The 12,075-nt window shown below is 61.4% G+C and overlaps 3 protein-coding genes across 3 annotated transcripts; all 3 read left to right on the top strand.

The window, feature by feature from the left end:
* The first annotated feature begins 3,094 nt into the window (after nucleotides 1-3,094).
* S100A16 (S100 calcium binding protein A16) lies at nucleotides 3,095-4,917 on the top strand. The gene is made up of 3 exons (XM_056321804.1): nucleotides 3,095-3,231; nucleotides 3,851-4,022; nucleotides 4,141-4,917. Exons 2-3 carry the CDS (start codon nucleotides 3,867-3,869, stop codon nucleotides 4,303-4,305), a joined length of 321 nt encoding a protein of 106 aa, XP_056177779.1. The 5' UTR covers nucleotides 3,095-3,231; nucleotides 3,851-3,866; the 3' UTR covers nucleotides 4,306-4,917.
* Nucleotides 4,918-8,097: 3,180 nt separating this feature from the next.
* Nucleotides 8,098-9,195, top strand: LOC130141318 (protein S100-A4-like). Its single transcript, XM_056322202.1, has 2 exons — nucleotides 8,098-8,238; nucleotides 8,906-9,195. The coding sequence occupies exons 1-2, from the start codon at nucleotides 8,098-8,100 to the stop codon at nucleotides 9,068-9,070; spliced, it is 306 nt and encodes a 101-aa protein (XP_056178177.1). The 3' UTR covers nucleotides 9,071-9,195.
* A 1,630-nt stretch (nucleotides 9,196-10,825) lies between these two features.
* On the top strand, nucleotides 10,826-12,000 carry LOC130141317 (protein S100-A4-like). Its single transcript, XM_056322201.1, has 3 exons — nucleotides 10,826-10,967; nucleotides 11,484-11,638; nucleotides 11,744-12,000. The coding sequence occupies exons 2-3, from the start codon at nucleotides 11,501-11,503 to the stop codon at nucleotides 11,906-11,908; spliced, it is 303 nt and encodes a 100-aa protein (XP_056178176.1). The 5' UTR covers nucleotides 10,826-10,967; nucleotides 11,484-11,500; the 3' UTR covers nucleotides 11,909-12,000.
* The last annotated feature ends 75 nt before the right edge of the window (nucleotides 12,001-12,075 follow it).

Genomic DNA, 12,075 nt, shown 5'->3' with positions numbered 1-12,075 from the left:
AGCCTGTCACCGACATCCCATCAGAGTATCACCGACAGGGTGGTCGGTGCCCCTCAGTGAGTCAGTGCTGATCACGTGGGCACAGCACCGTGGTGGTGGAAACGCTGAGAAATGCATTTGCCCGTGCCAGGGTGGCTGCTGTGTGCGGGAGCGGTGGCTCCAGGGTATCCACCACATGGTCACCAAAGACCCCCAGAGCCGGGGCTCAGTGTCCCCCTTCTGCAGAGGGTCCCATGGGGCAGAGCTTGTCCACCAGAAGTCAAACTGCTCCTGACCCTTCAGACCCAGAGCTGGTGGGGACCAGGAGAGAGACCATCGGGGTGATCAAAATGGCTGGGAACTGTCTTGTGATGGGTTTGGATGGTACGTGGCTGCTCTGAACACATGCACACGCCCTGGATGCCTTGTAAAAATAAGGGCCTGGATGCGGTTGTGACATCTGCCAGGCACAGGAGAGTAATGAAAACCCATGATTCAGAGGTGAGCTGTTTGCCTGCAGGGTCGGGGAGGGATTCCCACCCTCCTGGGATGTTGCATCAACGACACCAGAGCACCTCGGCCGAGAACGGGTTTGCTTCCTCCCAACTGAGATTAGGAAGAAGCCAGTGAAGAGCTGGTATGACACACATCGTTTTTTCCGGGACGAGAGTTGCAAAGGTCCTCTGAGCAGGTGGCTCCTGCCTGTAATATATCACCACCTACTTTGCATCCTTAAATATGCAGCTCCCCATAATGCCCACATCTAATCTTGGCATCAAATCGCTGTGCCATTGCTCTGGTAGACGTGCAGGGGTACAATTTAGTGGGACAATTAATTACGGATGTGACTTTACAAGCACAGCTACCAGCTGAGAAGAGCCTTATCTGTCCCGGTGCATCTAGAGATGGCTGAGCGCTGCATACAGCCCTGCTCGGAGCTGGTGCTTGTGCTTCCAGGGCCCCAGCAATGCACACCAGTCCCTTTTACCCTTGAGAACAAGTGGTTTAAGTTCAAATAAATGATACCCCCCACCTTGGTGGCCAGATCCTGTGCCACACCAGACTCAACTGGCCAGCCTCGCTGGCGGTGCGTGCGTGGGGCAGTTCAGAGCAGGGTGGGTGGGGGGGATGCACCTCAGGATGGAGGAGCCAGGCTTTCTGCTGGTGCACGGCTGGATGGCGGCGCGTTTGTAAACCCTGGGACCAGGCTGGAGTTACATCCTGCCTGGTAAACCACCGCCGCTGGGAGCCCGCCACCCCTCCCCAGTGGTGGGGTCTTTTGAGGTGGCCCCCAAACTCCTGCCGTCACCCCACAGCCATGCAGAGAGCAGCCCCTGGGAGGGAGCTGGAGCCCACCGCGGGTCCCAGCTCGCACCAACCTGTCCAGGTGTTGCAATCGCAGGGAGCCATTTCCCAGGTAAGTCCCAGTCTGGGAACGCCCTGGGAACGTCAGGGAGGGGTGGGATCCTCTTTAAAAGCCCGGCTGGACCCAGCGGTATGGGTGCAAGGTGAGGAGAGAGCGGGTGTAATCAGCTTCCACTGCCCGTGCTGCCAAATAGGTTACAGACGGACACAGCGGGACCCCCCGACGGAGCCAGGTGAGGCTCTGAGCTGGGGACGGGAAAGCTGGCATCGGGACCCTTCGGGTGGATATTTAACCAGGAGCAGCCCTGGAACGTGCTGCTGCAGGTTGGGCGGTGGAAATCCCCTGAGCCCTTTGGCAGCACCGCGCGCGTGGAGCCGGGGTGGAGGGGACCTGCTGAATGAGGGGGGAGCACCGGGGGGAGCTGGGCCAGGGGGCGGGTGGTCTGGCACAGGGCTTGGTAGCATCCATCGGCCTCTGGTGCCTATGGAGAGCCTGGCACAAGGGGTTGCCTCTGGAAAAAGGGCATTTGCCCGGTGCTTTGTGCACGGCAATGCTGGCGCCATGGGCAGGGAGCGCTGGGGCTGTGCCTGGCTGTGGGTCCTGGCTCCGGGCACTGGTGCTGGTGAGTGCGCGAGGAAGAAGAGGGGCAGGGGAGAGAAGAGGTGGGACAGCAGTGGCAGAAGCGGAGCAGCCAGTGAGCCCCGTCCTGCCCATTCCACCCACCCGGTGCCCAGTCCTGCTGCAGCCATGCCGGCATCCCCACATCCCGCTGCGGTGACAGCGTCCCCGTGCCCCAGGCTGGTCCCGGGGGCACGTGGTGGGGCCAGGGTGGAGGCAATGGCGGGGCCACGCGGGCTGTGCTGCGGCAGATGGGCTGGTGCCATGCGTCAGCGGTGAAGGAGCAGCCATGATGCCCTGAGGATGGTCTGGGTGCTGGTGGCAGGGGGCTGGTGGCACTGGCGTGGGGTCTGCCTGTGGGGACCCCAGCGGGTGCAAGGGGTGGGTGTGCAGCGGGTGCTTTTTTCTGCGTGCTGTTGATTACCTTTTGTTGGCAATTAATGGCTCGGCATAAGGAAGGGCTGGAGCTGGAGGTCTCTGGTGAGCAGCTCTCGCGGGGCTGTGCCAGGCACAGCAGTGGGACTGTTCAAAAGCCACACTGGTGCCCAGCACCCTACAAACTGGGGATGGTCCCCGGTCCTGGGATGGTGTGGGCCTGGGCTGCAGCACAGCAAAGGCTCCAGTGGGGACAAAGATGGCTCAGAGGGTACACAGCCATGCCGAGGCACGCAGGGATGAACACGAGAGTGCGGTGAGCCCAGGGCTGAGCCTCGCGTCTCTTGTCACCACCCTGATGTCCCGACGTCCTCGGCCCCGGGGCTGAATTGGGGAGGATCAGTACAAAGAGAGAGGAGATGTGAGCTAGTTTTGGGACAGCGGGCAGGTCCTGCCTGCTCCTGGGGAGCAGCCAAGCTGCAGACACCCTCCTGGATGATGCCCCCAGAGTGGGGGACAGTGCTGGGCCACCCCTCTGGACTTCATGCTGGCCGGTCTGGTGGCTTCCTCCCAGCCCTGTGCAGCCACCGCTGCCGTGACGGTCGGCATTGTACCCTGGGTTGGTGTAAATCAGTGTGGCTCCAGTGAAATGACGGGGAGCAACGCTCCCCAGCTCACCCCACTCCAGGCCACCGACGGGGCAGGAAAGAGTCAAGGCCGAACAAAGTGACATGGTTTCCGTCCCTGCCTTCTGCATCCTGCCTGGGATGCGGATGCCAGACGCTGTGACGGGGACCATCCTGTTGGGTCCATCCATAGGAAGGAGCTTCCTGGCTTGGGGCAGCCTGGGGACCACGGAGAGAAGGGGGCGACCCCAGGCATCAAGCAGGCAGGCAAGATTGGACCCTGGGGCATGGGGGACGCCCTTGGCTGGGTTTGCGGGGGGCTCGGGCAGGTTCAGACCTGCCCCACCAGGGTGTTGTTGGAGCCGTGAAGCAAGAGGAGGGCTGGCCGGTAATTCCTGCCCTTGTCCCGCCGCCGCCGCCGCACAGCTCCCAGCCCCATTCCTCCCTAATGAGCCCTGGGAACCAGCGGCCGCGGCCCTGGCACTGCAGAGCCCCGCGGCCCCAGCGCCATAATTGCCACCTCGTCCCACGCGCCAAGGCCACCGCCCTGGGGGGGCAGGTGGGGCGGCTGGCATGGGGCGGGTGCTGCGCCGGGGCAGATGACATGGAGGATTTTTGGGGTGAGCCTGTATGAGCAGCCATGTGGGGAGACAAGCACTCCACACATCGGCACTGCTGGCTTTTTGCCTTTCCATGGGGGCTGCTTTGTGGCTGCCTGGGGGCTTGTGGTGGTCCCAGGGCTGGTGGCATCAGAGACCATCGTGCACGCACTGAGTGATGGCACTGTGAGATCTGGTGACATGCCGCCTGCCCTTCTACCCCCTGTCCTCCAGCATGGGCATGTGGAGGGTCCCATGGCCCTCATCCCTGACCCCCATCCCCGCAGGTGACCTCAGGCAGCGATGGCAGAATGCACAGAGCTGGAATGGGCCGTCCAGGTGCTGGTGAACAACTTTGACAAGTACTCCAGCCGTCGCTGCTGCTGCAAGAAGCCGCGGCGCATCAGCAAGAAGGATTTCCGCAAGATGCTGAGCTGTGAGCTCAACCACATGCTGACGGTGAGGCTGGGGCGCGCGGGGCCGGGGGACTGGCTCCTCGTACCTGCATGGGTCCCCCCCACCCTGCATCCTGCTTTCCCCACTGCCTCAGCGTGACCAGCTCCACTCTCTCCCCCAGGACACCGGGAACCGTCGAGCGGCTGACAAGCTTATCTGCGACCTGGACGAGAACAAAGACGGGCGCATCAGCTTCGAGGAGTACTGGACCTTGATAGGCGGCATCGCCAGCCCCATCGCCCAAATCATCCGCCAGCAGGAGCAGAGTATCAAGCACACCAAGTAGCCGGCGGCATCCGGACCCTCCCCGGGGCTCAGCACCCCAGGCTCAGCCCCTGCTTCTCCATGGCTCCCCGCTTCTCGCCTCTCCTGCTGCCACACTGATTTACACCCACCCTGAGCCCCCCCTTGTCCCGGGACACCCTGGTCTCCCACGGCTTTGCCGACCGAGCCATGCCAGGGTGCCATCGGGGTGGGACGACCCTGTGGGTGGGAGCTGGGGGGTGCGAGGCCATCACAGCCTCAGGGGGTTCCTCCTTGCCCCACACCATGCCATCCCTGCCCTCACTCTCTCCTGCAAGCCCTGTCCTTGCCAGGCTGCTGGGCAAGAAGCAAAGGGAGAGGCTTCCCCTCATCTAGGAAATGAGTTCTGTCTGTTCTCAGACCTCTGGGACACAGCCCCGCTGGCAGAAACCCCATCACGACCGGGACCCCCCTTTCCCCTTGGAGCTCCCCTTCATGTCAGGGGTCTTTTTGGGGAAAGGGTGCCTTTCCCTCTGCCCGAGCTGGTGAAGGGTTTACCTGCCTGCACTGCCTGGTGGCTCTGGTCCTTCGGGCTCAGGGAGTGGTATGGTCCCGTCCGTGGTTATTTATTGCAGCAATAAAGTTTGGAGGAGCAGTGGGTGATGCTGAGGCTCTGCCTTCCCGGGGGGCTGCCCTGCAGCATGCCTGCACCGAGGGGATGTGGGGGGCCAAGAGGGGGGGTGTCTGCCCTGTCGCCCATCACCCACGCAGTCACGACGTGCCCAGCCTTGCAGGGATGTGTTCCCTGGGGCTGATCAAGTCACCACGAGGTGTCAGCAGACACTGTGGCCTCCCAGCACCCCACTGGCCCCACAGCACCCCAAGCTGCTGCCTGAGGCACAGGGTGGGGATGTTGTGGCCACATGTCATGGGGGACCCTCTCCACATCCCCATGCAGGGTCCTGAGCAGCCTGGAACCACAGTCCCACATCTGTGCACCACAAGGGCATGGCCGTCCTAACCTTGGGGTGTTTCAGGGGACCCCAATTCCTTTGCTGCACCTTGGCACATTGCATGACCCCCATCGAGGATGGGGATGGGGAAAAGCTCCGTGCCCCCCCTCATGCTGGGACACCCCGGGCCGGCAGTGCTCGGCGAGGAGCAAGCTGCAGCCTGGCTCATGGCGCCCTGTGACGCCCATGGTGTTGGCAGCAGCCCAAGCCGGCAGCCCTGGCGCCTGCTGGGGATTTTCCACTGGGAGGGGACTTGGCCCTGAGCCTCTGAGCATGGCGGTGGCCCCCCGCGACCCCCTCTCCCACAGCAGGGGTATGTCTGCACCTTGGAGCCGGGACCCCCCATCCCCTTCCAGCCAGCCCCCCTTGCTGACCCTGGTGCTCCCCTCCCCGATGCAGGAGCATCACTGGCTCCTGCCTGTCCCACTGCCCATGCAGCCCACTTTCCCCTGCCCTGCAGCGCCAGGGGTCCCGGGAGAACTGGGGGTGCCCCCATGGGAGATGGAGCAGCAGAGCAGCCGGGCAGGGCTGCGGTTGAGTCACGATGGAGGAATCCCTCTCCGGCGAGGGCAGGGCTCGTGACTCACACCACTTCTTATGGGGTGAGTAGGGCTTGGCTGGGCACTGCGCCCAGCTGCTCACATGGGATCCCAGCGATGGGAAGCAGGAGGGAACCTCAGGGTGAGGGGCAACCCACCCCCAACCTCTTATTTCTAGACGCAGATCAGCCAGCAGCACATGGAAACAATCCAGGATAAACCCCTCCCCATCACACACTTCCCCACAGGACGCGGGCATCCGGGCTGGTGCTGTGAGCAGTTGCCCCCCCTGTGCTTGTCACATTATTTCCCACCCTGGTGGTGCTGGGAGCAAACGTGGGTGCATGAGGAGCCTGGGGGGCACAGGAGGGGTTGCTGCAGTGTGCCAGTGTCCAGGGGACTGGTGCATTGGAGAGAGTGTTGCACGGGCATCCGCGTGGGCAGGGGGTGGTTTGTGTGCTCATGCGCTCGGCAGCTGCACCCCTGGGTGCTCCTCCTGGAAAGCCCTGGGGCACTTTGCATGACACCATACGGCGGGCAGGGAGGGGGATGCTGTGGGGGTGTGCAACAGGGATGGGGCTGCCAGGCTCCGCAGCTGGCCCCAATTCAGGGAGCTCAAAGCCATGCTCTGGTCCTCGTGCCCCCGGTGGGATCAGCTCCGGGCACTGCACACCAGCTGTTAGCTCAGCCCTAGTGGTGCACCAGCCTTGAGGTCCCGTGTGCCGTGAGATTTGCAAGATTTCAGAAGAGGCCTGAATATGTGTTCCCCCCATCATCCTCTTTGGATGCCAGATCCCTGGGAGAAGGAAGACACGTTTCCTCTGCAACCACCAGAGGCAGAAAGGCTGGCTGTCTTCGAGATGCTCGAGGCCAGGCCACCTTGGGTTTCACCAGACGAGGGTTTACCTTGGCTCCCTCCTCCAAACTAGATGGGCTTTTGCGGATGGATGGTAATGCCACCATAACTGGGGGTTTGCAGGGAAAAGCCAGGTACCCTCCCCTGGGGGCAGCCTCCTGCCAGGATGGCCACCACCCTGGAATGAGCCCTGGCCTCCAACGCTGCCACCTTCCACAAGCGCTCGGGGAAGGAGAGGTACAAGCACCAGCTGAGCAAGGGCGAGCTAAAGGAGCTGCCCAGCCTCATGGGGGCGAGCACGGGGACACTGGGACCGAGCCCCACCAGCGCCACCATGTCTCTCCCCACTGCTGGGGAAGGTGTGGGGCTTGGGGTAGGGCTCGCTCCTCCCTGAAACAGGTTCCCCCCCTCTGCCGAAAACACCCACTGCAGTTGATGCCTACCTGTGCCGTGGCCAGCAAGTGCCGTCCTTGACCCCGCTGATGTTCTGTGCCAGGAACAGCTGGATGAGCACAGCTCCCAGGTGCTGCTGAAGGACCTGGGGGACAAGGACAACATGATGGGCTTCGAGGAGTACGTGGTCATCCTACGCTGTCTCAGCATGGCCTGCAACGACTTCTGCGCTAAGGCTCATGGCCCTGCCAGCAAGCCCCAGCCCATGGTTCGAATAAATCTGCTGTCACCTCCCCAGCCCCGCTGTGGAGCCTGTTCGTTTGTGTTGGGGTCACTGGGATGGAAGTGCCTGGGACCGTCTGTCTGGGGGAGACTGGGGCCACCCAGAAAGCTGGCAGCTGGGGGGACAGTGCAGTGATGGTTTAAGGGGGATGCGGGCTGGTGACCAGCTTTCTCTGGGGAGCCCCAAGGGTTGTCACAGCGCTTCCCAGTCCATGCGCTCACCCCTTGAACTCATGCCTCTGTCCCCAGACTCCCCAGTAGGGCTGGCAGCTCCTTCCAGCAGCACCCAAACCCACCTACCTCCCTCTAATGGGATCACACAGGTCATTAGGCAAAAATGAGGCGTGGGCGAAACCACCTGTGTGGAGCTGCTGGGAAAGCCTGGAGGCGAGGGGGCTGCACGGGGCACGCTGGGCAGTGCCACCCTGGCTGGGCTATAAATGCCCATCGTGCTCCGGCTGCAGCACCCCGGCTCCTCGCTGCTGCCCAACCTGTGCTGACCCCGGTGAGTCTCTGATCCCCTTCCTCGCGTGTCATCGCCTGTTGTGCAGCGTTGCTCTCCAGCTGCAACTCACCCAGCGGTTGCTGCACCCCAAAATACCTCCCCGAGAGGTGCTGGGGTTGCAGCCACCCCTCTGCAGCATTGCAGAACGATTTGGGCAGGCTGGAGGGGATGGATTCCTGTCACCCCCCCAAGCCTGCCCTGACCCCATCCCTGCTGCTTTGCCCTCCAGGCACGCAGGAGGCTGGCGATGACGTGCCCCCTGGAGCAGGCACTGGCCGTGATGGTCACCACTTTCCACAAGTACTCAGGGAAGGAAGGGGACAAGTACACACTCAGCAAGGCAGAGCTCAAGGAGCTGCTGAACAAGGAGCTGCCCGTCTTTGGGAGCGTAAGTGGCCATGGGGGTGTGTCCCTCAGAGGTGTCCAGGTGTGGGAGGGAGGTGTTGCAGGGGCAGGAGCAAACCACCCTCGGGTCTTTCCACGTAGCATTTCCATGGTGCTAATTGGGGTGAGCTGAGATAGTCGCTGAATTTCCCCAAAGCATGCATGATGGATGCAGCCCACATGTGGCACGTGGAAACCTCGTGCTTCAGGGCAAGCCCTGGGGAAAAGGAGAGGCGAGGCCAGGAGGACTTGTGCTGGAGCATGCTCAGACCGAAAGGAAACTTCTTAGACCCACAGAAATATTTTGATTGGCAAAGAGAATCATGCTCCAATTTCAATTTTTTAATAATTTTTTAACCCTCACTTCCCCTTCTGGCTTGTGGTTTAAACTGGGAGGAGGAAAGAGAAACTTTTTAGCCAAACTTTCTCATGACCGAGAGGCAGTTTTGCTGTAGCCGTGCCAGCATGCCCCAGATCGTAGGTAAGCCACCCGCGTTTCTAAAGGCCACCTCCTTCCACAAGCAAAGAGAAAATCCCCCTCCGAAGCAGAGGGAGGGAAGCCTGGGCTTTCTAGATCCTTCCTTGCAAGCGCCAGGGCTGGGTAGGGAAGCACCTTGCTCATCCGTGCACCCCAAAACCGCTTATACCCACTGCCTGCCTCCCCCTTGCAGAAACAAATGGACGAGGCAGAGTTCAAGAGGCTCATGAATGACCTGGACCACAACAAGGACAGCGAGGTCGACTTCAAGGAGTACGTCTGCTTCCTGGCCTGCATCACCATGGGCTTCAACGAGTTCTTCAAGGACAGCCCCAGCAAGCACCCCCGCAAGAAGTGACACCCCCTCCCCCCCCCGCCATTGCCCACCGCATGGCCGTGGGGCTCTCAATAAAAGCTTTTCCAAAGCCTCAGCTTGCGTCCGCGGGGTTTTGTGCACTGCGGGGTAGCGGGCAGCTGGGTGACTCATGCTTTCCTCCAGCTCTGTGGGATTTTCCACAGCGCGATTCAGCCCCCGGAGGCATTTTTTGGAAAAGACTGAGCAAAACAGATCGGCATTGCCTCTGAGCAATGTACCCGGACATCCCCCCCGCTCCCTGATCTGTCCTTGCTGGCTCGGGGGGAGGTTCAGGGCATGTTTAGCTCAAAACCTATGAACTTCCCTGAGCCTGGAGGTCAGCATGACCTGCCCTGGGCAACACGCTGGGTCTGGGAAGAGAAAGCTGGTGCGGAGGAACCAGGCAGCAAGATCCGTGCAAAGAGCAAAAGCCAGAGTGCATCCCCAGTGCCCACAGAGAAGAGCTGTCCGAGACCCTTCCCCCCTGGGATGTGGGGTAGCCCACGCTGAGGGGCTGCATTGGAGAGGGTCAACCTGAGCCCCCTGGATCTACCATGGAGCTGTGGGGCTGCAGGCAAGCGACAGTTTCCTGAGCACATCAACCTGTGATACTGGCTAGGAAGCACGGGGCTCACCCCCCACTCCCCACCCCCTCCCCCCAGCCGCAGCAGCTCCCGGCAGGTCTGGGCTGGTTTGCAGAAGGTGCAGCAGCTGCTCTCCAGCAGCCCCCAAACCCCAGAGGGATCGTCCCTGATTCAATAAGCCCTTACAAAGCCTCTGTGTCATTGCGTGGCAGAGCAGACCCCTGGCAGAACCTGTTCCTGAGACCCCCAGTCCTTCCTGAGCCCCCCCGCCCCGGTCCTCCCAGCATCTCCAAACTTTGCTCTGCCCCTTCCCAGGGTCTTTATAAAGAGCTCCTTGGGGAGCTTCTGCCCCCTCCCAGTATTTTACACCAGTTTGCACTTGCTAACAGGGAGATGAGGTTCAGCCTTGGAGGTTTCTTTTGCCAAAATGATTTTCTTTAAGAAACCCCCAACCCGGGGAGATGCCATGGGGTTTTCAGTGCAGTTTTGCATCCTGCTGGGCATCGGGGCTTCAGCCCCTGCCTCTCACACTCTGGTCCCCCCAGCAGCAGGTGTTGTTGACCCGAGGGGGCTCAGCCAGGCTCGGGGACACTTGGGGGTGTTCCTCAGCCCTTGCACCATGGTGAAGAGCTGGTTTGCCCCACGGTGGGGAGCTGCAAATTGCCATCTCCTGGCTTAGCCCTGTAGCTCTCTGACACATGCCTGGGACACGCAGACACCAAAATAGCGCTCCGTTACACAATGGGGTGTTGTGACGCGCTGCCCTCACAGTTAGGAAACAGAAATTGCTTCTAGTCGAGTTAAAAACAGGAAAAAAAAAAACCCCTACCCTCACATAAACCCAGACCCCAGCACGCAACAGCAAAGCCATGGACAAACGCCACTCAGGTTTGTGTGGCTCCAAATATCCCTGGGGGTGCTGCCAAAAGCACCGCCTGCGGCATCTCGCCACGTGCTGGCATCGCTGGCGGCGGTGGGACGAGGTGCCCACCGCCCTTCCTTCATCCCCTGCCCCTAGGGATTCTCCTTGGCCAGGTGGTCCCTGCACAGCCCCGAGGGAACATTTTGCTCTTTCTAATCCAAACCAGCCCCCTTGGCAGTGCAGGATGGGTGGGGGTGGGGTGGGGGGGCAGGGCTGCTCCCGGGGTTTCCTCCCCTCCTTTGCCAGCCAACATCCAGCCAGGCGCTGGATCAGCATTGGTGCCGTCCCATCTGGGTAGCGAGGGAGGTGTCCCAGGCGGGGCTATAAATGCCGTGGCCTGACGCCGGCTCGCCTCCCGCCCTGCCTGTCCTCGGCTGTTTCGTTTGAGCTGTTGGTGAGTTGTTTTTTTCCTACCACGTTCTGCTCCCCCTCGCCACCCTAGCCCTCCAGATGCCCTCCAGATGTTGCCGATGGCGCAGCCACCCCACCCCACAGTGGGTCCCCCTGCAGGGGCTTTCCCCTGGGGCTGAGCATGAGGTTCCTGCTGCAGCCCACCAAGCTCGAAGGTGGCATTTAACCTCCAAGGGCTGGAAAAGTGCGTGTGCCCCTTCTGTGCCTGGCTCCGGCAGGAGGGGGCTGCTGCCTCCCCCCACATTCTTCCTTCTGCCATGGAATTTTTGGAGCTTTTTTGCTCAGCACCGGTGTCAGATGGCAACACCCAGCCTGGCTGCTAGTGGGAGGGTGAGACTGGGGAGGAAACGGTGATGCATCCCGGTGTGTGCTCAGGAGTGGGGCGCCGGAGCAGCCTGCAGGGTCTGGGGGGCTGGGTGAGACCGTTGGCCCCCTAGCGTGGGGGTGCCTGGGGATGCTGAACTCTGCTCTCACCCACTTTTGCGGTTGGTGCCTCCAGGCTTGCTGGCATCCCTCATGGCGTGTCCCCTGGAGCAGGCGCTGGCTGTGATCGTCTCCACCTTCCACAAGTACTCGGGGAAGGAGGGGGATAAGTACAAGCTCAGCAAGCAGGAGCTCAAGGAGATGCTCACGAAGGAGCTGCCCAGCTTCAGCGTAAGTGTGGGGCAGGGGGTGCCACATCCAATGGGCGATGCTGGGACTCAGGGATGTGACCCTTGATGCAAATCCCCATTTTAACCCCCCTCTTGCCCCGGGCAGAGACAAACCAGTGAGGCCAGCTTACAGCAGCTCATGCGCAACCTGGACAGCAACAGCGACAGTGAGGTGGACTTCCAAGAATACGTGACCTTCCTGGCCTGCATGGCCATGATGTGCAATGACTTCTTCCAGGACTACCCTGACAAGATGCCACACAAGAAGTGAGCCTGGGGCACCGGCTCTGGGCTACGTCACTACCCCCACGACCCTCCCGCTGTCTTCCCAATGCTCTTTCAATAAAGGTTGTTTTAAAAAGTCCTCTGTGTGATTTCCCATGGGGGGTTTCTCTCCCCAGGAACAGGGGGGCTGTCACACCAGGGAAGACCCACGTT

The sequence above is a fragment of the Falco biarmicus genome, chromosome 19 (assembly GCF_023638135.1).
Source record: "Falco biarmicus isolate bFalBia1 chromosome 19, bFalBia1.pri, whole genome shotgun sequence".
In the NCBI taxonomy this organism is placed as follows: Eukaryota; Metazoa; Chordata; class Aves; order Falconiformes; family Falconidae; genus Falco; species Falco biarmicus.
The sequence above is the reverse complement of the archived record's forward strand: the minus strand, read 5'-3'. Positions and strand labels throughout refer to the sequence as shown.